The sequence below is a fragment of the Panthera uncia genome, chromosome C2, assembly GCF_023721935.1.
Source record: "Panthera uncia isolate 11264 chromosome C2, Puncia_PCG_1.0, whole genome shotgun sequence".
NCBI classification, from domain to species: Eukaryota; Metazoa; Chordata; class Mammalia; order Carnivora; family Felidae; genus Panthera; species Panthera uncia.
This window is the reverse complement of record NC_064810.1, coordinates 137,574,508-137,601,456: the sequence shown is the minus strand read 5'-3', so window position 1 is coordinate 137,601,456 and position 26,949 is coordinate 137,574,508. Positions and strand designations below refer to the sequence as shown.

General features: G+C 41.9%; 1 protein-coding gene across 6 annotated transcripts in view; it reads left to right on the top strand.

The window, feature by feature from the left end:
* The window catches only part of THRB (thyroid hormone receptor beta), a 384,988-nt gene that overhangs the window by 346,252 nt on the left and 11,787 nt on the right, over window positions 1–26,949 (top strand). For all 6 annotated transcript variants that reach the window (XM_049628887.1, XM_049628888.1, XM_049628891.1 and 3 more), the window contains 4 exons: window positions 907–1,007; window positions 6,190–6,337; window positions 9,467–9,672; window positions 20,230–20,376. In XM_049628887.1, coding sequence (XP_049484844.1) covers window positions 907–1,007; window positions 6,190–6,337; window positions 9,467–9,672; window positions 20,230–20,376 — 602 coding nt within the window. The remainder of the gene's footprint in view (window positions 1–906; window positions 1,008–6,189; window positions 6,338–9,466; window positions 9,673–20,229; window positions 20,377–26,949) is intronic.

Genomic DNA, 26,949 nt, shown 5'->3' with positions numbered 1-26,949 from the left:
TGAGCAGAAGTCAGAGGATTAACTGACTGAGCCACCCAGGCGCCCCATGGACTTTCTTTTTTTCTTAATAAATAGAGCTTCTATTATTTCACACTACCCAGTGTTGTTGGGTTTTGTGTCATAATGTCACAAGTTTAACCAAAAATAAAAATTTTAGATGGCTTGTTCATTCTACTTAAAGTTAACTGTCCATTTTTAGAAAAATATCATCATCACTTATACTAGAAGTTAGGAGATCTGGCTAGAAGATCTATGCTTTAATTTCTAGTGTGACCCCTAGGAAGGCCAAGCAAACTTCTGAAAACCTGTTCACCTCAAGAGTACTTGACGATCTCCAAGCTATGAAGTTTTCTGAATTTATTGCATGGTACCTTGAGTCCAAAGTCGATCCAGTCTTCTAAGAAAAAGTTCTGAAATAAGCCTTACAAAAGAGATTGTGTTCTCCAGAACCCAGAGCATTCCAAACATCTCAAATCTTGCCCTCTCTGCATGATTTATTGGATCCAACAGACTTCAGATATATTCCTACCTGCACAGCAAGAGTGGTCACACCTATTTCTAAGGCATTCGGAAATCCTGGGCCTAGTATCAACTCTATACGTGTGAGATAAGATAGTGGATAAGTATAAGATACTGAGCAAGTATATTACATCAGGGAAAGACTTTAAATTTTTTCTCATTTAAATGTTTTATTTACCTTTTACATTTAAAACTAAATGACCACAAGATATAAACCCCAATACAAAAGTTGTATTCAAATGTATGAAACAGTTTGATCCTGCCTCCTCCCTGCCACACCTTACCTCCTGTCCTCTTTTTATCCTCCTCCACTCCTCCAAGCTAGGGTGTGTCTTTGACTTGAACATGATATTGTTTTCTCACGTTCCTTTTTTCTCCTTGTCACAGGGTACATCCCCAGTTACTTAGACAAGGACGAGCTATGTGTAGTGTGTGGTGACAAAGCCACGGGGTATCACTACCGCTGCATCACGTGTGAAGGCTGCAAGGTAACTGCCCTTGGACCAGTGAGCTCAGCACCCAGCCCAGCTCCTGTCCCCTCCCAGGATTCCAACAGAATGCAACAAGAAGTTTAAGTTGAAATTAGAACCAAATTCCAACATTCACAGCCTGTTACCATCCAAGTGTCTGGTTGTCCTCCTCATTTTTTGGCATTTTCAAGAAACGAATTTATTTTTTTTTTTTCAAATCAAAAACAACTAAATAAAATTTTGCAAGAGTATAATGTCTGGCTTTGAAGACAGGGAGAGAACTCATAAGATGAAAAGAAATTAGGGGCGCCTGGGTGGCTCAGTCGGTTGGGTGTCCAACTTCGGCTCAGGTCATGATCTCCCAGTCTGTGGGTTCAAGCCTCTCTCTCTGCCCCTCCCCCGCTTGTGCTCCCTCTCTCCCTCTCTCTCTCTCTGAAAAATAAACGTTAAAAAAATTTTTAAAGATGAAAAGAAATTAATAATATTGTCACTTTGAGTTTAAAAATGCATAGATATTTTATAATATATTTTCCCAAGAAATGACCATTTCTCCTCCTGTTTTATCAGCAGTAGTTGAAGAGACAGGATTTGCTCTACTCCAGGCTGTTAATCTGAGTAAATATGTTCACTTTTAAGGGTTCCATTAAGGAATATCTTTGAGGCTACTTACAGTCAATTGTGTTCTGAAATTACTCACATTGGCTTTCTGCACAGCCTTCAGCCAATAAGTAAATTCTGGGCATCCATCAGCTAATTTTATGCTCTACAGTCCCATCTTCAGGAAATACCTGACAAGAATACACCAGTGATGAACACTTCACTTCCCGAAAGTGAGCCTAAATTTGCCTACTTATACTCTTCATCATCAAAATTAAGATGAGCTTTTTGGCAAATATCTTTTGGTCCAACAACCTAGCCTCGAAAATAAAATCCACTGTAAAATAAATAAAGTTTAACCCAGGGCTACATCCAACGTTCAGCTAATGTTTTATAAATGAGGAAGTATAATAAGTCAGGGAAAGACTTCTTAAATTTTTTCTTGTAGAATGTTTTATTTACTTTTGTATTTAAAACCAGATGATCACAGGATGTAAACCCTAAGGCAAAGATTGTATTAAACTGTCTAAAATAATTCGGTCCTCCCTCCGATGTTGCCCACCTCCCCTCTTCTCCTCTCTTCCCTTCCTCCAACTAACCCTCCCTTTTCTCCTAACCTTTGACCCAAAACCCCTAAAATCAGCATGTTAGCTTGGTTTCAAGATAAGGTGCCCCATTTCCCTAGTGGAAGATCTTCCATGAAAATTCCCTATTTTTTATCCATAAAATTAGGAAACCCTTAGCGGAAGCCTGCTTAAAGTGATGAAATGATATATCCATTGGAATCAGGCATTTCTAAGTTCCCAAGGCCTTATATCTGCAAGGCTGTTTTTTGTAATGTGATGTAGTGGCTTTCATTCATTCAGACCCCTTTGATCTAGAATGTGTACCTTTTAACAAAGACAATGCTAAAGATTGCTATTACATCTATGAAAATAATGTCTTAAGGAGTTTAACGGAACTGATTACAAATAAGTCCTGACTATTTATTAATTTGGGGGACTTGCAGACTGTCTCTTGAAAGCACACTTTTATTGGCTTGATTTGAAAGTAATAAAACTGCATTAGTCTAAATATATTCTCTCATTCTGAAAGCTCAGTAATTCAAACAGGCCTTTTTTCTAAATTAGCCCCAATTCATAAAGCTTTGCCTATCTGATTATGCAGCATTGAGACTCTTTCAAAAATCAGTTACTAATGGTAAATTCTGAATTCTGGAAGAGACTCTAATGAAAATTCCATTTAATACTCAACTCCCAAAGTGACTCTAAATGTGCCTTGCAGAGAACTTAATGCTTATTAGTGATTGACCTAAACAAAGGGAGAATCAAGCCTATTAACCTGTGTCCCTGCTTTATGTATGTCTTCATGATGATCAAGAAATCCACTAGCCTCTTTTCCCAAGATCACAGGATGTTTAGAGCCTGATTCAACTGAGGTTTACTTAAAAGAAATCATGTAGCAAAAAGCTAGATTTTTCAGCTTCTATGCCTTTATCTCATATCAGAATCCTGTTTCTAGGATGGCCTCCATCATAAAACCAGAAAGCAGCTCTCCTGGGGTGATCATGCATTTAATGTAAGGACAAAGTATCTTGGAAAAAGGCAACAGTTTTTTGAATGAAACAGTTTTTAAGAGTGGCCAAAGATGAAAAAGGTCATGCTTCACATTCTGTTTATTCAAACCTACAACTTTAAAATATTTCTACCCTATACTTGCAGTGTATATGGGGGGAGAAACTTTTTTTGCCCATTTTTCCCCTGAAGACAGTAAAAATCTTTTGGAGCTGTTGTGTCTGTCTTGATGAACCAGTTTTTATGAATCTCTTACAGAAGGAATGGTGATACTTCCCCACAACAAATTATTTTTCTGAGAAAGATTCACAGCTATTATAAGTTGCCCAAATATTGAACCAGCAGAATGACACTTAGCTCCTTATCACACTAATTAGTGCATCATATCAGACCACTAAGAGGATCTAGTCCTTCTCAAAATGCAGAGAAACACGTCTGATGTTGACTTCTAAAAGCAAAACCCCATCTCGCCAACAAATCATCAATGACATATATGTCCTTATCTAGTCCCTGGGGCACGTCTTTTGTTAGTTCACCTCTAAAAAGATTTTTTACAGGTAGACTACATTAAACATTCTGTATTCAGTTCACTTGCAGAAGTTAGTTTTTGTCCCTTTTTAAAATTAAAGGACCTAGTACCTTTACATTTACATTTACTCCACTCCAGTGGCCCTTCATCCTGTGTCAAATATGCTTTTATTATAGCTTAGGGGTCTTAAAGGGATCTGGTCTACGAAGAGCCCAAGAAAAGCCATCAGAGATAAGCCACAGGGAAGATGTCACTAGGAAAAGCAGAGCCTGCTACCCCAACACTTTTCCCAAAATAAGCAGTGTATAAATTATTTCATTCGCTCCATTTAAAAGTTCACAAAGTAGCTTTTTTTGGAAAAATGAATGTCACCCCTGTGTCTGGGACACCACACCTGATCCTCTCCTTAGCATTGTCTGACTCCTCAGTATGCTGTCCTCCCTCTAAAACACGAGACAATGTCACAGTGTGTGAGAAAAGGGTCTCCCTAACTTCAGAGTACCAAGTTTCCTATCTTTAGAGCATCATTCTCCCCAGATGCCCTGGACTTTGGTGCTGCCACCTCTGGGGAGACCTTGCCTCCTCCAGAAGGAGGTATGCCACCCAGTCCCTCTCCTCCCTGTCTGTGACACATGTCTTCTTGCCAGGAATCTCCAGGTCTCTTTTGCTCTGCAGGCAGGCGTAACCCTTGAAGGGTGGATTGGACAGAGGGTAGCAGAGGTGGAATAGGGAGGTTCACAGGGGAGCTGGTTTTTCAGTTCTGTGACGTGCCCAGGGAATTCATGCTTTCGCAGAATTTGCCCACCTTGAATACCCAGGGAGATACTGCTGACATGTCAAACAGCTGCCCATGTGTGATTGAGTGAATCTTATATAAGATAAGAGTATATCAGTGTATATCAACATCATTCAAACTAATGGATTCAAGTGTTTAAGGACACAAAACCCAACTATGTGACAGTTTTCCTGTTGAAACTTGAGCAATAGAAATAAGGGATTTTGCACACATACCCCAAAATCAAGTCCATTAGTTTCGGTTATTGTTGTCATTTTTCCATTGTATTCTGTTTCGTCCGATATAAAATTCTACCTTTGACCTTTTCATTACAAGGAAGGGCTCTTATGTCTGAATAATGAATATGCAAGGAGTATGTATACATAATCAAAGCCAAGGAAAGTTAACCAGGATAATTCAAATTTGGGCTTAATCTAGGTCAGCTGGTATTTCAGTCCCACTATTTACGTAACAAAATTAGAGGTCCCTTTAAGCTTTAGTAGATAATATCCTTCAAAATGTGTTTCTGCTTTGCTAGTCTACTAAAACGGATAAAATGAAGGCAAGGGGGATACTATTTATAATCTGTTCATCTGTTCATTTAAATAATACAGTAAAACTGAACTCAGTTTATATCATATAAGCAGTTAAGTAAATAAGACTTAGAGTCTGACTCCTGAGCTCTAGGCCAAGTTCCACAACGTACTTACCACATGATTTGGGGCAAGTGATTTAACCTATTCGAGGCTTAGTTTTTTAATCCCTACCATGGAGATATTAAGAGTACCTACTTCATAAGGTTGTTAGAAGAGACAGAAGGATATGGAAGGTGTCTACAGCCCTTTGCAATGTACCCCTCACGATAAGTGCCGTCCACCACCATTAATGCCTACAATACAGAAACTCCATTGCCAAGACTGGAGTATCATGTCCAGGAAGGTTCTACTATAACACGTCTTGAGGATATTTGTGTCACCTAAACCTGGACTAAATGGCATGCTCAGCAGCCTTTATGGTGGCACTCTCCCATATCTTAACAAAGGAAGACACCTACTGATCTTCAGGGTATATGTCTACTGATACTGGAGAAAAAGAGTACTATGAAAGGAAAAACCCCAATGCATTAAGCTCTGAGAAAATCTGGGTAGAGAATCTAGAATTTTCTATTCCCCAAGTACTGTTATTTCAAGGGTTATCTGAGCTGGTAATGGACATTGCAAGAGTCAAAAACAAGAATTAAACTAAATCTCTGAAGGTCATTTAATGCATCCATTTAATCACCAAATGATTAAATTATTAATTAATAGAGTATAACAAGTATCCAGCTCTCTTATTCTCCAGCGCAAAGTGTAGCAAGGTTCTTCACAGCTTAATTTAACAACATAATTATGACACTCTATGAAAGGAAAGAATATGATTTATTTTTATTACTCAATGTTTAGAAAAAATAAAAATGAACACTAGATTTCCCCATTAACCTCTTTTCCTTACTAAATGCCAAAAAGATATTGACTCTATAGTCCTGGACATTTCCTTCAGCTCAGATATAGAATTCTTTAGATTCAGTTTGGGCTAACTGTCCTATATGTGAATAGGTAAAGGTACAAGCCCATGCATAGGAAAGGTCAAAAACAATCCATCACAGTTATGTGGACACAAAATTCTGAAGTCATTTATTTCTAGGAAATATGAAACTGTTGTCTTTGGTCTTTCTTTTTCATGTAGGGTTTCTTTAGGAGAACCATTCAGAAAAATCTCCATCCATCCTATTCCTGTAAATATGAAGGAAAATGTGTCATAGACAAAGTTACACGAAATCAGTGCCAGGAATGTCGCTTTAAAAAATGCATCTATGTTGGCATGGCAACAGATTGTAAGTAATCTTTTTCCTCTTTTTCGTATTCAAGGAGTGTTGATTGGGGAAAGGTTTGGTTCAAGGAGATCAACTGGGCAGAAAAGAAATAGAGGCTCATGTGGACAGAGGGAAGACCTGTAGCACTCCCAGCGACCCCTCACTCCCAGTCATTGCTGGGTGCTTTCCATCCTACCCCTTCCCTAGCAACTCCTAACTCTCAAAGTATCTAGACGACAGGTAAGGGAAAGTGAGTAAATTATCCCTAGCACATCTGCAGGACTATTAGCAATACTCTGTTTGCAAGAGAGTATGAATGAGCAGTCTTGTCCATTCACCTGGATGAGGTGTGGTTTTACACACAACATTCATGTGGTGAGAGCCTTGTGGACTAGTCCTAATATTTTTCAAAAGAAGAGACAAGAATTTATTTTGTGGACATTTTTGGAGATGGGGCACTGGCAGAAAACATTGTGTTCAGTAATTTCTGAAGAATGTGAGGTTGAGTGCTATATAGCATGAGTCATCCTGCAGTTGGGTGTTTGTTATATTTTTAGCCATAAAAACATTCTAAGCTCCAGTCCTCCTACCCAGTTTTCAAAGTGCCACAGCATATGGCAGTGAGATTAGCCATTGCAGTCTCTTCTTCTCGCACTGTGCAAGGGATTTACACCAGTTCTTTTAATTAATCTAATAATAAAATAAGAATTGTGTCACTCAGAATGTGTGGCCTCCATTTTGCCAGGCGTCAGGGTTAATGACTTCTATTGGCACAAATGTTTGCACCTCAATGAAAGCCTCTAACTTTTAGTTTTAAAAAAGAGAAGAAAAAGAAAGAAAACCAAAAAAAAAAAAAAAGGAGAGAAAGAAAAAAGAATGCAGTGAGGATTTTCCTCATGAAAGAGGAAATAATCATGGCTCACATTTATGTGATAAAAAGGGTTCCCTCCACTAGAACAAAAAAATCTGTGAAATGTCCTGGTTTTCCCATTAGAGAAGACAGAATGGGGAATCTTTAAAAAGGAGGAGGGTTGTGTGACAGCTTTAGGCTAGAAATCCTGGGTTAATCCCCACCTCCGGCTGAGTGTGTTCTTTGTCTTTATCTTTTAAAGACTTTAGCCACGGCCAACAATATGCCTGATAGGGATATGTGAAATGATTGACCTAGAACCAAATATTTAGATGTGCCACTATAAGGAACTGTTACTATTGAGTATCCATTTCATTGTTTTATTGAGAAGTTAAAGATATGAATATTTATAAGGTTAAAAAAAAGCTCAGTGTTAATCTGGACTGGGTGGAAATTAATTTTGAATGCACCCTATGAAGCATTATAAGAGCTCAGGCTTTATAATCAGAAAAACTGTTGGAGTCCCATATCTGCCACTTACTAGCTGTGTGACCATCAGAGTTAACCTCAGGTTTCCCTTCTGTGAAATTTATTGCCTACCTTGCAAGTTGTTTTCAGGATTAAATTAGATAATGCATGTTAAATGCAACAATCCCCAGCACAGAGGAAGCATTTGGGAAATGGGGCTATGAGTACAGCCCATTTATTAAAGGGAACAATCCCTTTAATAAGGGAACCTAAATGACTAAACAGGGCTCATTCCCATTTCCCACATTTGCCATTGCTCACCTGACTTTGACGATCCAATCAAGTCTAGATGATCTGGGATTCATTATTCTGTTTGTGGATTAGCTGAGTACTTTTGGTTCTCTTCTTCCTGCTATGTTTGCTTTTTTTTCTTTTCCTACCAGGTCACACCTTCATCAAGAAATGGCTCTAGGACAGTGATGTTGTAGAACTGGAATCAGGAGTCCTGGGTCTTGCCTTGGCTCTGCCATGAACTTGCTCTGTGACTTTAGGCAAGTCATGATCTCTCTGGATCAACTTCCTCCTCTGTGACAGGAGGGAGTTGGGCTAGATAATACCTAAGGTTCTTTCCAGTTCTAAATACTATGACTCTGTAGCATAAAACCTGAGCCTTTCCATTCTACTGATAGTAACTAAGAGTCTGGTGAAATGGCTTCATTTTGGAAATTAACCCCAGAAATATAGGCTTCTTTTTCCTGCCCTTCTTATTTCCCCATTGCACAAATGGTAAAAGTCATGGCTATATTTACTGACCACATGTAGTGCATTATCACACTGAACACCCTCTGAAGTGGGAATTATTGAGCCTGTTTTATACAGGAAGAAATGAAAAAGCTCCAAGAGCCTGAGCAACTTGCCAGAGGTCACACAGCTAGAATGTGGTAGTCTCAGGATTCAGACCCAGCACTTTCTAGATTCCAAAGCCTGGGCTCTTTAACCACCATTGAGGATAGACCAGGTAGAGACTAGAGCAAAGTGAGTACCTGTGCAGCCTCAGATAGGTTGAGCCACATTTCAATTAGCACTTAAGAGAGCTAACAAAGAGGGGTGCCTGGGTGGCTCAGTCAGTTAGGCGTCTGACCTTGGCTCAGGCCATGATCTCACAGCCTGTGGGTTTGAGCCCCGCATTGGGCTTCTGTGCTGACAGCTCAGAGCCTGGAGCCTGCTTTGGACTCTGTCTCCCTCTCTTTCTGCCTCTCCCCTGCTCACACTCTGTCTTTCTCTCCTTCAAAAATAAACACTAAAAAAAAATATTTTTAAGAAAGCCCTATTTATCTGAGGAAGGGGATCATTAGCCTCCTGTTTACTGCTCCAGAACTTTTCTTTAATCGGAAGTTCTTTTTACTAAGAGCCATTTGAGGCAAAGAAGGGAGGAACAGAGAGACCCTAAGAGTGAAGTCAGATAAATGGCTAGACGGACTTATCTGTGAAGCCGTGGATAGAACAGATTTTACCTCCCTCTGCTTCATTCTTATTTAGGCTCACCTTCTGTGGAGTTGGGATGCCCAGTGTCCAACTCCCCCCAGAGCCTTTTTTTTGAAAAGCTGGCCAGCCATTGGGAGTTTGGCCCTAGGTCTCGTGTCAGAGACAAGCTAGTTGATGGCAGTTTGCTGCTGGGGGGAGAAAATACCCCAGCATGACCCACTCTGCAGGACCCGCTAAGCCATCTATGCATGAGTGGTCCCCGCCCCTGAGGCTCCTGGGTGCACACGCAGTCTGCCATGTGTCTGGGAGTGTCCGTGTGTTTTGTCTCATCTTTCCTCCTCTCCCAGTGGTACTGGATGACAGCAAGAGGCTGGCGAAGAGGAAACTGATTGAGGAGAACCGGGAGAAGAGACGACGGGAAGAGCTGCAGAAATCCATCGGGCACAAGCCAGAGCCCACAGACGAGGAGTGGGAGCTCATCAAAACTGTCACGGAAGCCCACGTGGCCACCAATGCCCAAGGCAGCCACTGGAAGCAGAAACGGAAATTCCTGGTAAGGCTCCCCCACACAGCTAAATATCAGGCGCGTGCTTGGCGTTTTCTACTCAACTCAGTCCTCATTACCCTGGGATGCTGGTGCAGGTTCTTCTTGGAAACTGCAGTTCCAAGAAGTCAAGCGACTTGCAGAGTCAGAATTGGAACCCAGGTCTGTCTGAGAACAAAGGTCATTCCTATGATCGATGGCTTGTGAGTCACTACATTCTAAAGCAGTTTCTTAGTGCACATTATCTGTTTGCTTTTGCTGGTAATAAGGCCAGCCTTGAATCAACTCATCAGTAACATTCTTTACCTGCCAGCTTTCCCTTCTTATACCCATTTCTTCTCTCAGATGCCCATGTAATACAGTTAGTCTCCTAAACTCACCCTTGAGAATATCCCCTTTAGAATAACCCCTAGAATGAAGTGTCCTATATCTCAAATATATGTGTATGGCAGTAGAAGTCAAGATGTTTAGCTTAAAATAAAAGAACTCAAGTCCAGGAAGAGAAAGGGAATGGGGGTAAGGAGAGGGTTTGGGAGTGGGGATATAGAGAGAACACAGGCATCTCCAGACCCTTGGAAGATCAGTGTTTGATGTTTTTATAAAAACTAACCATTGTGAAAGTCCTTCTCATTCATTTCTCCTTTGGACCTCAAAATGCTTTGGGTTGGGCTAGAATTACTATCGCCATTTTAGAGATGTGCAAACCAAGCCAAAGGCCTTATTTGGTTCACCCAAGATCACACTACTAGGAAGTGGCAGCCAGGCCCAGAAGTCCAGGCTGTCCACCCACCTCACCAAATGGACTGCCCCCACCACCACCATCAGCTGGTGTTTGACCATCTCAGAGTCTGACCTTGCCCTTAATTTATAATGTGAACCCTTTATGAGCACCTCACTGAGCCCCGGCAGCAGATATTCTGTGGGTCTATTTGTATCTCCAGGTTACATTAGCATTCCTTCCCATCTGAACAAGAAGGTATAGTGTATAATTGTCCTCATACCTCAACATCACCATTATAAGGAGATAGTCTTTTTCATGAAAACAGTATAAAAATAACTGAAAAGAAAAATCTTACCCATAAGCTACCTGCCCTCAATTACTTTCACTGTTGTCATGAGCAGGTTCTCACATACTCTGTTGATGGCATCCATGAACAGTAATGTTAGCAAACACTTAGATGGCTCTTACCAAGTGCCAGGTACGATTCTAACTGCTTGCTGTACATTAACCTATGCCAACCATGTACGTAAATGTGGGTAAAATCTCCATTTTCCCAAGCAGAGAACTGAGGCAGAAAAAATTAAAAGGAAACTTACAAAGCTCCTTTTAAGGTAAGTAGTGGTGATGGATCCTGCCCAGCCCCAGGATCCATGCTCTTAATCACCACACTGTACAACTTGGTCACCTATCCAAACCCAAAGAGCCTTTGAAAGAGACATGTCTTTGGAGGAGCCACCTCTTGGTGCCTTGATCTTAAATCCTCAGGACTACTCTGGTATATCTGCCAGGAATGAGAAAATATGAATTCTGGATAGATAGATCAATTCTAATCCAATATATTTAGGGCATTACAAGAGATAGTCCTGCCTACTCCAATCCTAAATCTGTCATCTCCCCAAACGTGTCAGCCATAAAAGGAGATTGTGAAAACCACTTCCAGGCCTGATTTCAGAGTAGTGACTAAGTAAATTTAGTGGAAGATTTGGGGCACATCTGGACTTCTGGGGAATTTTGCATTTCAATTTTCTCTACTCCAAAAAGAGAATGAATACCAGCCTAATTAAACCGTTTCCATGGTCACTAGGGCGCTTTTTCCAGACTCTAAAGATCTGTTCTTTTACTTTAAAAAACATTTATTGAGCAGCTACTGTGTGCCAGGAAGTGAATAAGTCAGCTCTATTCCGATGGAGGGAGAAAGACAGTAAGGATTAACCAAAAAGATAAATGCAGGTGGTGGTATGTGCAATGAGGGAAATAAACATCCTGATGGGACAGAGTGATTGAGAATTGGAAGTGGAGAGAGACTTCACTTCTCCCAACAGGGTGGTCAGAAAGGTCTCTCTGAGGAGGTCACACAAGCTGTATCTGAAAGCCAAGAAACAAACTGTAGGGGCACCTGGATGGCTCAGTCAGTTAAGTGTCTGATTTGGGCTCAGGTCATGATCTCATGGTCGGTGAGTCTGAGTCCCTCGTCAGGTTCCCTGCTGTCAGCGTGGAGCCCGCTTTGGATCTTCTGTCTCCCTTTCTCTCTGCCCCTCTCTCATGCTCTCTCTCTCAAAAATAAACATTAAAAAAAGAAACAAACAAACTCTGTAGGGTAAAGTACACTCAGATCTCTTCATGTCTCATGGTCTCTTTAGCAAAGATGGCATGATTGCTAATGATTAAAAACAGTGAGGTCTGCACTTTTAGCTCAAAGGCTCCTTATGCTTTTCATCAGTCTACAGAAGGAACCAAAGAAAGTATGGCACAAAATGATTTGCCATTAGTTTTTTGTCAGGGCCATGAGGTTATCCAGGAACAAGAGTTTTCTTCAGGAAGTAAACATTTACAGAGCAACTGTTTTACCCAACAATCTCCCTCCTGCTGTGGAGCTGACATGAAATGTATATTTTGTAGATCCTTGTTCTGTTCAAGAAATACCCCTCTTGGTCCAAATATAAAGAACTGCTTCTCTAGGCCTTTTTTTTTTCCACAGGGGTGCTGGGGTAGATCAGAACACCTCCACAGTCCCATTTGTCTCTACAATGAGCTTCATTTCTATCATCCAATCCTCTTCTGTGCCTGGGATCACCCCCACATCTCCTCAGCGGAAGGACCACGTTCCATTCAGTACTGTGACTTCAGTGTCTATCACACGTATGGTTGAGATGTACAGTAGCTTTTCTTAAAGATGGCTGCCATTAGAGTCTTTCTTGACTATACAGCTCATTCTCTCCCATGGAGATGTGGAGTCCATTCTTCTCTCTCATTGAATGGGGGCTGGTGTGTGATTCCTTTAAGCAACGGTATTTAGGGGCACCTGGGTGGCTCAGTCAATTAAGCGTCCAACTCTTGGTTTTGGCTCAGGTCATGATCTCATGGTTTTGTGAGTTCGAGCCCCGCATCGGGCTCCATGCTGATGGTGCACAGCCTGCTTAGGATTGTCTCTCTCTCCCTCTCTCTTTGTCCCTCCCCCACTTGTGCTGTCTCTGTCTCTCTCAAAATAAATAAACAAACTTAAAAAATATATATATATATTTTATTATATATATATAAAATATATATAATGAAATATATTTTATATATTTTATTTTATATAAATATTTTTAAAATATTTATACAAATTATTTAAAATATTTATATAAATTGTTATTATATTTAAAATATTTAAAATATTTATATAAATTATTTAAAATAAAATATTATTAAATATTTTATTTTACATGAAATATATTTTATATATTTTATAATATATATTATATATAATAAAATATATAATATGTATTATATATATATTTATATATATATATATATATTTTTTTTTTTTTAAAGGGGGCAACAGATTTTAGCACAGTGACTTTTAAGGCCAAATCCAGTGCCAAACCAGACACCAGAAACATGAGTAAAAAAGCCAGTAGATGACACCAGCCTCTGCTGCCATCTGAGGACAACTGTATGAGGGACCCCAAGTGAGAACCACCCAGCTGAGCCCATCAACTTTGAGCATCAGTAAAAATTTGTTGTTTTAAGCCAGTAAGTTTTAGGGTAGTTTGTTACACAGCGTAGATAACCAGAACAGAACTCAATAAATATTTGTTAAACAGAATGTACAGTTCCACTGGCCCATCCTCAGAGACAGTACAGTTAAGCCCTGTGTCTCAGCCAGTTTACATATTTACACACACCTCTTGCAGAAGAGTGCCTCCAATTGAGTATTTATGCTCAGGAAAAAAAATTTCACTGAGTGGTAAATTATTCCTGCAAGGACATTACGAATCCTTCATTAAAGACATTAAATGATATCCATGTCTGAATAGGCTTCTACATATTAGGATTTGTCTTCTGTGTGGCTTATGGCCTTTATTCTGCTTACAACACTGCTACATATACTATTTCACTTATTTGTATGTGATGATGGCCCATCTTATTTTGAAAAACAATTTGAGGAGACTATTAAATGGTATATAGTAATATATCATAAGGGACTAAAAATTATATGTTGTCATAAAAGCTGGAAGTATTCATTTATCTGGAGCAGGAAAGTAATTTATTCCCCAAAAAAAACTTCTTCATCATTTTTTACCCTGACACCAGGACTCAAGTCAGAAATAGAGACCGGTGGTTTGACCTGGGTTTCAAATCTATATTTATGTCTGTGAAAATGACAGTCACTGGCAAATAAGAAACTTCTTAAATAGCCATGCATATTTTCATAATAATTCAAAGCCATTCTTTAAAACTACTTCCAAAAGCATTTAAATCATAATTTTCTGGGGGCGCCTGGGTGGCTCAGTCGGTTAAGCGTCCGACTTCAGCTCAGGTCACGATCTCGCGGTCTGTGGGTTCGTGTCCCGCGTCGGGCTCTGGGCTGATGGCTCAGAGCCTGGAGCCTGCTTCCGATTCTGTGTCTCCCTCTCTCTCTGACCCTCCCTCGTTCATGCTCTGTCTCTCTCTGTCTCAAAAATAAATAAACTTAAAAAAAAAATCTTAAAAAAAAATAAATCATAATTTTCTGGTTTTCTCCAATCCACTCAAATCCCTAATGGTACAAAAGTGCCCAAAGTAATAACCCTTCGGGTGTGATGACAATAATGACGAAATATAGAAGTGCACTGCGTGGGGGCACCTGAGAGACTCAGTTGAGCATCCAACTTTGGCTCTGGTCATGATCTCGCGGTTCGTGAGTTCAAGCCCTACATCAGGCTCACTGCTGTCAACACAGAGCCCACTTCAGATCCTCTGTTCACCTCTCTCTCTGCTTCTCCCTCTGCTTGTGCTCTCTCTCTCTCAAAAATAAATAAACATTTAAAAAAAAAGTGCACTGAAAAGGGAACAAGGGGCATCTTATGACAAACAAGGGAAGCAGTGTCTCTCCACCAAGGGTAATTCACTTCTACACCTCCCAAGAGTGGGAAGACACTTGGTTTGGAGTAAACCCCATACCAGCAACAATATTTTCTGTTGACATTGTGTTATTATTCTGCTCCCTTCATTCACATGCAAAGATGTGACTTTGGATGGATTTTCCACACAAGTATAAAGTTTGACCATCAGAACCAGGGCAGACCTGCCCTATTTTTCCCTGGCAGAGCTACTCTCTGATTTCACACATGCTTGACTGGGAAAGCCTTAGAAAAGTGGCATAAGCGGAAGGGTCAGGCAGGATGAGTGATTTGGCCACATGTGGTCTGTGTAGACAGGTCATAAGACAAGAGCACTCAAGTCAGAAAGGCTTCTGTCACTCCTGAGATTATGATAACTACATCAGAAGAAGGCAGGGTTGTCTAGTAATGTGCATGGAGATTGGAACCAGACAGCCTGAGTTCAGTGCTTGCCTCTGTCACTTTATATGTATATGCCTGTTGTTTTTTAATTATGTGACTTCGGGCAAGTTACTTCACCTCTATGGCTCAAGTGACTTTACACCACACGGTATAAAAGTTATAGATATAAGTGCTTGGCATATCATAAACAACCACATTAGTGGTGCCTATGTGCATTATCCCTACCACCCCCGTCCTCACATCCCATCCCTGCTCATCCCAGGAAAATGGAGAGTCTGTAGTAATATCTCAAAGCCCAGGGACCTTTAATCACCATTTGTCTGGGTCTTCCTGCCCCTCCTTACAAAGGTGCAAAAGACACGCTGCGATCAGCAGAGAAAGGGGAGTCTTGTCTGGCCCCATCCCACTCTGCATGTGCCAGAGAGTTTGCAGGTTCAAGCCAAGAGGTCCTCAGCTCTGGCCAACCATTGCAAAGAGGTCAACTGGCAGCATCTGCCACTCACCTGAACAATACTGATGAACAGTCCAAGCAGAAAGGCACTTAGTCTCCATTTGGGCATCACCAGCCTGCTCTACCACTGAGCTAGTTGAAGCTCACCCCTGCACACCCCTGAATCTCTCTCTTTGGGCCCCCCACCTCCTCCACTGCCCAAGAAGAGACACTCTGGATTCCTCATTGTCTCACACCCCACATCCAGTCCATCAGAAATCCCTGTGTCCGGCTCCCAGAAGAGGTTGGAGTTCTTCTGCTTCTCTCCATCTCTACTGCTGTCCTGTAGTCTAGCCCACTTCATCTCCTACCCAAAAGGCTGTTGCTGCCAGCCCATTCCTTCCTCTGGCTTCCCGTGTCCCTATTCTGCATCATAACCCAAACTCTCATCCCACTGCACCCCTACTTGAAGCCTTTCAGTGGAGCTGCACTACACAACCCTGTCTCCTCCCCACAGCCCCCAAGGCCCAGCATCACAGGACCCTTACCTGCCTCTGTCCTTCATCTCGTGCAGTCTCTGGGCTCTGAGCACACAGGCCTCCTTTCTGGCCTTGGGACTTGGCACTGGTTTTCCTTTTGCCTTAAATGCTCTTCCCCTGGATCTGTGGAGGGCTGTCTTCCAGTTAAAGCTCACACGTCACTTCTCACCCTGGGCTGCCCATCTGCTTCCTGACCCCTACATACCATCATGTCACCTTCCGTCTAATCACAGACAGAAATTCTTCTGTGAGAGTACTGTTTTTGTTTATTGCCTGTCTTCCCTCAATTACAGTGAAAGTTCCTTAAGGATGCATTGTTTACTGATGTAACTTAGCATCTAGAACTAGGCCTGGCTGCATAGTTGAACGAGTATAAACCTACATTTATTCACTCAACCAACCAACAAGCATTCTGTCCTCCACCTTTTAGCCCAATGCTTTCCACAAAGTAGACAAAGATACTTAAGGGCTTATGCACCCCACCCAAGAAATCCATATCTTAGCTGTGAGCCTATATACCTGCAATATAATAGTAATAAATGCCTAAATGCCATATGAGTGATGTACATGAGCTACCGTATGTTTTCCAGTGAGGAAGGCATCATTTCACACAGGTGATCTGGGAAGACTTTAAGGAGAAAATAGAATTTGAGTGGGGTGGGATTTGGAATTGGCCAAGATAAGATGGAAGCAGGGACTTCAGAGAAAGTACAAGTCAGAGGAAAGGCAGCTCCAAACCACAGCAGTGCAAAGCCACCTGGGGAGCAGATGGCGAGAGGTGGGCTCAGCTGGCACAAGAGGTCCATGAGGGCAGGCGAGGAGGAAGACAGTCAGAAGGTGAACTGGCAACAACCCTATGAGCAAGCTAAGGCAGTGTGTGCCACACGGGCAAAAACCAGGCTTTGCCCACAGCCTACGCTGGTGAAGCTGCAGCCCGAGGCTTATCATCAGTACCTGAGTTTGCTCTCAGTGCAGACACGTGTGTGCTTATGAGCAAATATAACTCACGTCATGGATTACAAGGCTACCATCTATATTAACATATCTGATTAGATACAGCTGATGTCAAATATTTGTACTCCCATTTTTAACATCTCCCAAATATTGCAGCAAATGATCTGTTGTCCATATGGGTGAAAAACCTTTAGGGATGTCACAGACAAATTTACATGGCTCAACCTTAATTTCTCATACCTGATGGGTGAACTCAGGTCAATTCATAGACTATGTCTGTCTGTCTGTCTACTTATCTATCCATCTATCCATGTATATTTTCCGGTATCCAAGATCCATTACGGGGATAACCCTTGATAATAATAAAAAGCTTTTACTTTGTATATGATTTTACTTCTAGCAATTGTATTTTCCATTAAATACTCAAAGACTTAAAAATACATTTTTTTTCCTACCCTGATATTTATTTTTCAACAGAAAAGCTTGTGAGGTGGTTACATTTGGGGGGTTAATTTTAATTAAAATTGCTGTATTTCCTTGTATAATTTCCCCCCTTTTTTCAAACCTTTAGAGGTATCACAGGCATGATTCAAATACCCCGTGAACTCACAAATTAAATGGAAATTTTTAACATCAGTATTGACTCACACCTTTCAAAGGACACTGAATGCCATTCAATAAAATCAGATTAGATCTATCATGTTCAATGACAAGACATTTGGAATCAACCAGGCCAAACTATTAAAAATATTAACATATTTTTATTGTTACTTCTAAAAAACTTCACCCTATGTGTGTGTATGTGTATAAAACGCCCTTTCTTTTTTCATGTGTGGCCATGTACCTCTTATCAGTTGATCTTCATGACAGAGTCATAAGACAGACAAAGCAGGTGAGATGAGCCTCATTTCTGGGGTGGGAGAAATTATAAAGACCGACGAGGTGAAGAATACGAGGAACAGCAGTGCCCAAATGTGCCTTTTCCCTTAGCTCAGTCTATGTGAGAAACACAGAGAGAAAGAGAGAGAGAAGCTGTACGTGTGGTTATTCCATCAATTCTGTCTGCATCCAGAAAGCCAGCAGAACAGTAACCTTCCATGGGTTCCCCATGCCAACAGTTGCCCCAAAACATCATCACTGACTGTGATAACATGACAGACTAGGTCCCTTTCCCACCCACTTGCTGCCTGCAAAGCAAACCACCCTCCTCCCAAAAAAGTAAAATAAAATAAACAGAGAACCTACTGGATAACCCAAAAAGGGTCAATGCTGCCAGAGTTTGCTATGTAATAAATTTTAAAATCCTTCCCTAGGCTGTAACCACAGCTCCTACCACACCCCTGGAGGGCCTGGGCTGCTCCTGTTGACCCTTGTGCCCTGGAAACAAGTCACTAAAAGAATCATCCTTTGCTTTTCTTTGTGCTAAAAATTAGATGTGAGCAATGACTGGGGACGTGTGAAAAGAAAATGGTAACTGGATTACTCTGAGCTGGATGCAGTTACTGCCAGCCCGGTGGTTCTCAAAGTGTGGTCCCAGACCAGCACCATTGCTCCAGGAAGTTGCTAGAAATTCAGGTTATTCCCAGACTCTACCCCTGATCTACTGCATCAGAAACTCTGGACACAGGAGCCCAACCCAATGATTCTGATACAGGGATGTTTGGGGACCACGGCGGTAGGTAGGCCACAGTCTTGTCACAAGTGATGTGCCCCCACCACTCTGCAAGTGAGGGATTCAGCTTTGCTTGACTCACTCATAGTGCCCGTTCCTCCTGCCCACCTCTGCCCACTGTCTCACACCTCCCAACCTTGGGTGACTGGTTCTAGTCTGTTCACTGTGGCTCTAGACAGAGATGGTCGTGGGGTAGGCGTGAATCTCTAATCCCTTTGATGACCTTCACAACTTCCAGGAAGGCAGTGGGAGAGGCTAGTAAGGGGAATATTAAGAGGAGTAGAATTTTGCCCCCTGGTGTCAAAAGTGTACAGGTTATTAAAACTTCAAAGTAGGGGGTAGATGTGGGGCTCCTGGCAGATTGCTGTGTGGAGTCTGGGTGACCGATATCCCAGTCCTGGCCTCAGGGGATTGTTCTTAACCTCCTTGAGCCCTTTGTTTGCTTATCTGCCAATCAGGATTGTGTAAGGACTGCTTGAGATAATGCGCTCCCTCAAAGGGGCTGGCTTGCTTGGCCACAGATAAATAGTGGTCATGATTATCACAACAAGAAAAGACAACAGAGAGGACTATTACTAGCAGGAAACACAGGTGACAAGAGCAGATACATGAGACCGTGATGGTCTTTGAGCGCCCTGCTAAGGAGCTAGGGGGTGCCAATGGACAACTGGGTGCCTAACACAAGCACAACCACCTGGGAGGCTTGCTAAAATGCTGATTCTGCACCATTAGGTCTGGGGAGGGGGGGTTTCTAACAAGTGTCCAGGTGACACCCAACCTGCCACACCACCCTTTGAGTAGCAAGGCTATGGATTGTTCTTGGGCAAGTCAATGACACAGAAGTGCTCCAGAGACACTAAACACTGGCAAATGACCCACTCTGCCCAAAAGTTTGCCAAGTTTACACAATTCAGTTCCTGTAGGTGACTTAGAGGTCTTTCCCCTCAGCCCACTGAGACCTCCTCCTACTGGAGTCTGTAGAGCAGACAGGAACTTTGAGCCCCAGCAGCTGGGTCAAAAGCAAGAATGAATCCACAGGGTGCTACTCGCCAGGACATCCCATCTCATCCCATCCCATTCATCACGGTCTACACACGCCAGAATGTTCAGTGCTCTGAAAATGCTACCCCAGAGCCCCAAGCACATATGTCACCCGGCATCCTTTGCGCATTCAGAAGCAGAACCCAAATTCCTGTTGTTTCTCTCTGGCTCCCTTCTTCTCTCACTTGTTTTCTCTCTCTTTATTTCTGCGGCAACATTCCTGTCAACATTATCACTGGCGGCTATCAAAGCAATGGCCAACACCTATATCTTTGCTCAGAGAACTGAACCATGTGAAACTGCATAGTTTGTTAATAAGCAAAGTGAAAACTAGAAATTGTATAGTACGTCAACTCAGAAGAGATTTTCTGCCACACGAGAACTATGATAAATAAAGATCCTCCAGGTTTTTCATTTAAATCTTTCTTGTTTCTCCTCCTTAGCCAGAAGATATTGGACAAGCACCAATAGTAAATGCCCCAGAAGGTGGAAAGGTTGACTTGGAAGCCTTCAGCCATTTTACAAAAATCATCACACCAGCAATTACCAGAGTGGTGGATTTTGCCAAAAAGTTGCCTATGTTTTGTGAGGTGAGGAAACTGTTTTTCTTTCTGCATTATTTTTCGTTATAGTTCCATCAATTTCCAGGAATACTGACTATTATTTATAATTTAATATTAATTAGTAGGGACTTAGGTCACGTGAAAGCAATGTCAGTACAAAATGAAAATGCACTCTGTTTCATTTTTTATTTCCCTACCTTCTCTATTCAGTCATCATTCATTAGCTTGTCCACATGAGGTTTAAGATTCTCTCCTTCCACTGACTCCAGGCATAGGGAAATAGGACAGCAATAACTTCTATTCATTCAGCACCTATGATGTCCCAGTTACCATGCCCAAGTCTGCCCACATTACATCCAAACCTTGTAACCGATTTGCAGGGTAGCTTTAATTAAGCCCATTTTGTGATTGGGGAAAACTAAGATCAAAGAGATGACATGAAGTTATGCAAACAGCGATGGCTTGAGTTGAAGTCGATATGCTTTCTATTACACATCACAGCAAAAACAGTTGTGTGGTTGTTTCCTCCTCAACAATAAGGAGCTCCCTCACAGAGCAAGGATCTTAATAACTCCTTAAGTCTCCTCCCTTTTCCTATAATCTCGCCCTTTCTTGCCCCATGTTCAGGGCACCCTGAAGAGCACACCCAACAGAGCTCATAGGCCTTCCCTTTTGCGCACCTCATCTTTAGCAGAGGCTTACTATGTGGTACCTGGGGGCATGGGACCTGCAGTCAGCATGAATGGGCGAGAATCCTACATAAGTTATTTGGTGTCTTCAACTCTTGCTTATCTCATCTTTAAAATGGGAATCATAATAGTATTTACCTCTCAGAGCTGTGGCAAGGTTTAAATGGGATCACATACATAAAGTGTTTGGATAGTGCCTGGTCCTAAGCATATCCATAAATTTTAGCTGTTAATGCTGCTGCTACTTCCTCTATCACATTACCATCCTGTCTCTAGCCTTCCTTTTTTAAATCAAGTGGAAAATTTTGCCCTTTGAAAACCCCCATCAGGTGCCAATCTATTGCTCTTCCCACCTCCAAGGGGACCCAGAGAGATATCAAATAGAGAAGTCCACATACTGCTGTGAGCCTCTGGGGTAAGCTACCCAAGTGATAAGTGAATCTAGCCTCACCTAGAAAGAAGCCGTCTCCTCGCCTGGAATGATTCCATCATGCCTTGGCTTCCAGCTCATTTGTGCCTTTGAGTTTGCAATAGTGGGCGCCCAGCTGGAGACCTCAGACACTGATGCGGATGCTTCTCATTGCCTATTTTGAGCCTCCACAAGAGCCATATCTAGAAGGACAGAGCAGTGGGCTTCAGGAGGCAGGTATCTGATCCCCAGACTTAGCTGAGGAAGAGTGCGTGCCTCCCTCTTCTCCCTCCCCTTTATCCCCCCAGTGTGATGGGGCCAGGGTACCTGACATGCTGGCTGGTAGCCCTGCAGTGGGAGCTATTCATACTCAGAGGAGCTGGTGAGTCCTAGAGAAGGGATTTTGACTTGTGTCTGTATTGGTATGGAGCTTTCCATGTCTCTGACCATCTTTTTAAAAAATTACTTATTAAAGTTTGGAAGGTTATTAACAATAACATATTCAAGACATTGATTCATAATAACACCACTTAAAGATAAGCTGCTGACATTCTGGAGCCTATTTGAGTCTTTTTTCAGTTATGTGTGTGTGTGTGTGTGTGTGTGTGTGTGTGTGTGTGTGTGTACATGTACCCACATGTATATGAAGTATGAAACATATTTACCTTATTGTACTTCCTACTTATGAAACTATGTTTTTACTTTTTGTTAAAGAGTAAAAGGCACATATAAAGGTGCAGCCCAATGAATTTTCACATACTCAACACACCCATGTAATTAACACTGAAATAAAGAAACAGAACGTTATAGGGGCACCTAGGTGGCTCAGTCGGGTAAGCGTCCAACTTCAGCTCAGGTCATGATCTCACAGTTCATAAGTTCAAGCCCCGCATCGGGCTGTGTGCTCACAGCTCAGAGCCTGGAGCCTGCTTCCGATTCTGTGTCTCCCTCTCTCTCTGCCCCTCCCCTGCTCGCACTCTGCGTCTCTCTCAAAAATAAACAAACATTAAAAAAAAGAAAAAAGAAAAAAAAAAGAAAGAAAGAAATGTTGCCATCACCCTGTTAAACCAAACGTTTTACCCTCAGCCACAGAACACATCATTTGAGTGTTTTCTCACAGACGAAGTTTTAATGACCACAAACTAAAGAACAGATCTACAGAATTTAGGTCACCTGTTTTGACTGATCTTCAGCTCATTTCCCATTCTTCACTGATATAAACATTCTACAATAAGCATCCCGGTGCCTATGCCCCGCTCACTGCACTGTTTCCTAAGGGCAAATCTTAGAAGTAGAGTCTAAGGAGTAGGGTATATACACCTCTCAAGGCTTGTGATATGTGTTGCCAAATTGCTCTCAAGAAGGGTGTAGAGCTGTTCCAAGGCTGCTGGTTTCCTCTGACTCTGCGCGTCATCTTTCTTTTTGGTTCATGGGGTTGAGTTCGTTTTCCTTTCTTGGTCCTCTCTCTCTCTCTGGGCTGTGTCCTTTGTCCCCCATCCTAAGTGTGTGAAGAAAAACCCTATTGAGTACACTACCCCTACAACTCGAGCTAGCTTGTTAGTCACATGTTCCCTTTTGAATACCCACCAAAAATGTTTCTTAGAAAAATGTAAAACGGACGTACACCAACCATGGAGAGATATTTCAGTGAAAGAAGAAGGGGAAGAAGCCATCTCCACCACTAGTAACAAACACTTGTGTCCATGGCAAGAGTGAGGGGTCCACATGGAACTTTTCAAGCACAGCTGTGGCAAGCTTCTCCAAGTTCCCTCAGAAGCTTAATCCTGCCTCAAAGTCATGATTCCATCTCTCCTCCAACCCTGATTCTTGTAGTCTCCAAATTGAAAAAAAAAAAAAAAAAAGGTGGGGAGGGGTTACTTTAACAGCCGACACACATCTGTTTCTGGTGTTGGTGGCCTCCTGAGGACTTTTAGCCCTTTCTCATTCTCTTTAGAACCCCAAAGAAGGAAATGAACTGTGTGGGCCCGTTAGCTTCCTGTGGAGTGGGCTGGAGATCCCAGGTGGTCTGGAGAGCCAGAGCTTTCCTGCCAGAGGCATTTTGGTGCATGTGCTGTTCAAATTGTGCGCACAGTAATTCTGTGCTAAGATCCGTGCCAATCCACCAGCAAGGTTGGTGGACACCCAGGGCTTCAAAAGATCTAAAATCATTGCTGACAAAGCTGCCAAAACACACATTAAGAATCACTTCTGAGGGTCCTGCGTGGCTAAGTCTGTTAAACATCCGACTCTTGATTTTGGCCCAGGTCATGATCTCAGCGTTCGTGGAATCAAGCCCGGCACTGGGCTCTGAGTTGACAATATGGAGCCTGCTTGGGATTTTCTCTCCTCTCTCTCTGCCCCTCCCCTACTCACAATCTTTCTCTCTCTCTAAATAAATAAATAAACATAAAAAAGAAAAGAATTACTTCTGGGATGCAGGGCACGGACATCTTTGCAATCAGCCCGAGTGCTGCTTTCCTAAGGTGACGGAGAGTCTGTGGGAATGCCCCTGCAACTCTGCCTGCCATGCCCTCTTGCAGCTGCCTCTCAATGAAAGTATTGGGGCAGGTGACTGAGGTTATTTGCCCACATGTTGAAACAAATCTTACCATCATCCTACAAACCCTTCTTTTTTTTGAGAGAGAGAGAGAGCACGCAAGAGCACAAATAGGGAAGGGACAGAGGCAGACAGACAGACAGACAGAATCTTAAGCAGACTCCACGCCCAGCATAGAGCCCAACACAGGGCTCTCGATCTCACGACCCTGAGATCATGACCTAAGCCAAATTCAAGAGTCGGACACTTAACAGACTCAGCCACCCAGGCGCCCAACCTACAGACGTTTCTAAAAGGAAAAGGCATCTGGCCTAGTTTCTAAACCGTTGGTTGATTCTTAACAAATACTTATTCAACTTTTATTTAAATCTGAACCAATTAACAGGAAGTTATAAAAAGAAATCTACTTCATCTAGATTCAGACTTGGCTACAAAGACGCGGCCTGCCCAAGTTTGCATTCTTTATGGCAGATCAAAAAAATAAATGGTTTGATCTGATCAGCAATTTCTCTTTGCCATTCTATGCCAGTGGTTCTCAAGAGCGGGGTCCCTGAACCAGCAGCATGAGCATCCTCTGGGAGCTTGGAGAATGCAGAAACTCGGAGGGTGGAACCAGCAATGTATTTAACAAGCCCTCAGGTGACCCTGATGAAGCTGACATTTCCTGTGGGCATTAAAGCCAGCCTGTGCCCACTTGGACCAATTCTCCATCTTACTGGTGGAGGATCTATCCAAGCTCAGGGTTTCCCATTGCCTACCATGATCTTGGGCCAGGAATACAAATTAGAACCTAAATAAAAGTAAATCACAGTCATTTTTTTTTAATGAGTGGAAGGAGAGAATTCCCATGTATATATATTCCAGAACCAAATATGAAATGACTTTTATTCTGTAGAAAAAGCTAAGTAATTTGAAGTTAAATGGTAAGGTGGCTAGGCTGACTTAGCGAAAAATATGAAATGCCCAACATTTTAAATATAATTCAGTAGTATTACCTTCAGTTTTATGTAACAACCTAAATTGAACTAGTCAAGTGTTGCCAAGAGTATTGCCCCAAAAGAGTTTGTACCTGATTTAATGAAAAGATAAAAATTATGTGTGATTTACACATTCATTGCTTATGGTAGCTTAGTCATATCCCAAGTATTTCGAAAGAGTGTGTTCTCTTCTTTCTTTGCACTGGATTCTGAAAGATCTAGCTTCAAGCCCTAGCCTCACCCACAAAATACTCATGTGACCCCTTCGCATGTTACTCAACCTCTCAGTGCCTGGATTTCCACTTTTATGAATGAAATTGAAATTAGAATATTCACTTCACGGTATTGCTGTGACGATTAAATAAGATGACACCTGTAAATCTTAGCATGATGCCCAGTGCATCAAAAATATCCATTAACTAATAGCCTTTCAAGCTACTTTGATGGTGTCTTTTAATTCAACATTCTCTCTTGCCAGAAAGTAAAATTCTGATTTTTTGTTATTTTGCTAACAAAGTTCTTTTTCTTTTTAAGTTTGTTATAAATGCTATCACATCATCACAAATCCTAATTAACAAGACAACCAAATATGCTTAAAATCAGATTACAGAACTGGCAGGGAACTCCAGTGTGTGGAGTAACTCCAGTGCCTGAGGTACTGAGAATACAACCCTGGGAGCCATGAGGTCTGAATTCTAGTTCCACCTCTACCCCTAATTCACTGGGTGACTTTGGGCAAAACTTTTTTTTTTCAATATATGAAGTTTATTGTCAAATTGGTTTCCATACAACACCCAGTGCTCATCCCAAAAGGTGGCCTCCTGAATACTCATCACCCACCCTCCCTTCCCTCCCACCCCCCATCAACCCTCAGTTTGTTCTCAGTTTTTAAGAGTCTCTTATGCTTTGGCTCTCTTCCACTCTAACCTTTTTTTTCCTTCCCCTCCCCCATGGGTTTCTGTTAACTTTCTCAGGATCCACATAAGAGTGAAACAATATGGTATCTGTCTTTCTCTGTATGGCTTATTTCACTTGGCATAACACTCTCTAGTTCCTTCCATGTTGCTACAAAGGGCCATATTTCATTCTTTCTCATTGCCACATAGTATTCCATTGTGTATATAAACCACAATTTCTTTATCCATTCATCAGTTGATGGACATTTAGGCTCTTTCCATAATTTGGCTATTGTTGAGAGTGCTGCTATAAACATTGGGGTACAAGTGCCCCTATGCATCAATACTCCTGTATCCCTTGGGTAAATTCCTAGCAGTGCTATTGCTGGGTCATAGGGTAGGTCTATTTTTAATTTTTTGAGGAACCTCCACACTGTTTTCCAGAGTGGCTGCACCAATTTGCATTCCCACCAACGGTGCAAGAGGGTTCCCGTTTCTCCACATCCTCGCCAGCATCTATAGTCTCCTGATTTGCTCATTTTGGCCACTCTGACTGGCGTGAGGTGATATCTGAGTGTGGTTTTGATTTGTATTTCCCTGATGAGGAGCGACATTGAGCATCTTTTCGTGTGCCTGTTGGCCATCCGGATGTCTTCTTTAGAGAAGTGTCTATTCATGTCTTCTGCCCATTTCTTCACTGGGTTACTTGTTTTTCGGGTGTGGAGTTTGGTGAGCTCTTTATAGATTTTAGATACTAGCCCTTTGTCCGATATGTCATTTGCAAATATCTTTTCCCATTCCGTTGGTTGCCTTTTAGTTTTGTTGGTTGCTTCCTTTGCTGTGCAGAAGCTTTTTATCTTCATGAGGTCCCATTAGTTCATTTTTGCTTTTAATTCCCTTGCCTTTGGGGATGTGTCAAGTAAGAAATTGGGCAAAGCTTTTACATCTCTGGGCCTCAGGGGTAACATGCATCTATAAGCAACCTTTTCCTTTTGTGCCTTTTGAGAGACCTACAAGGAGCAAACTTGCTTCAAAAATCAAATCCAGCTAAAGAGTAGAGTCTGCTGTTGGC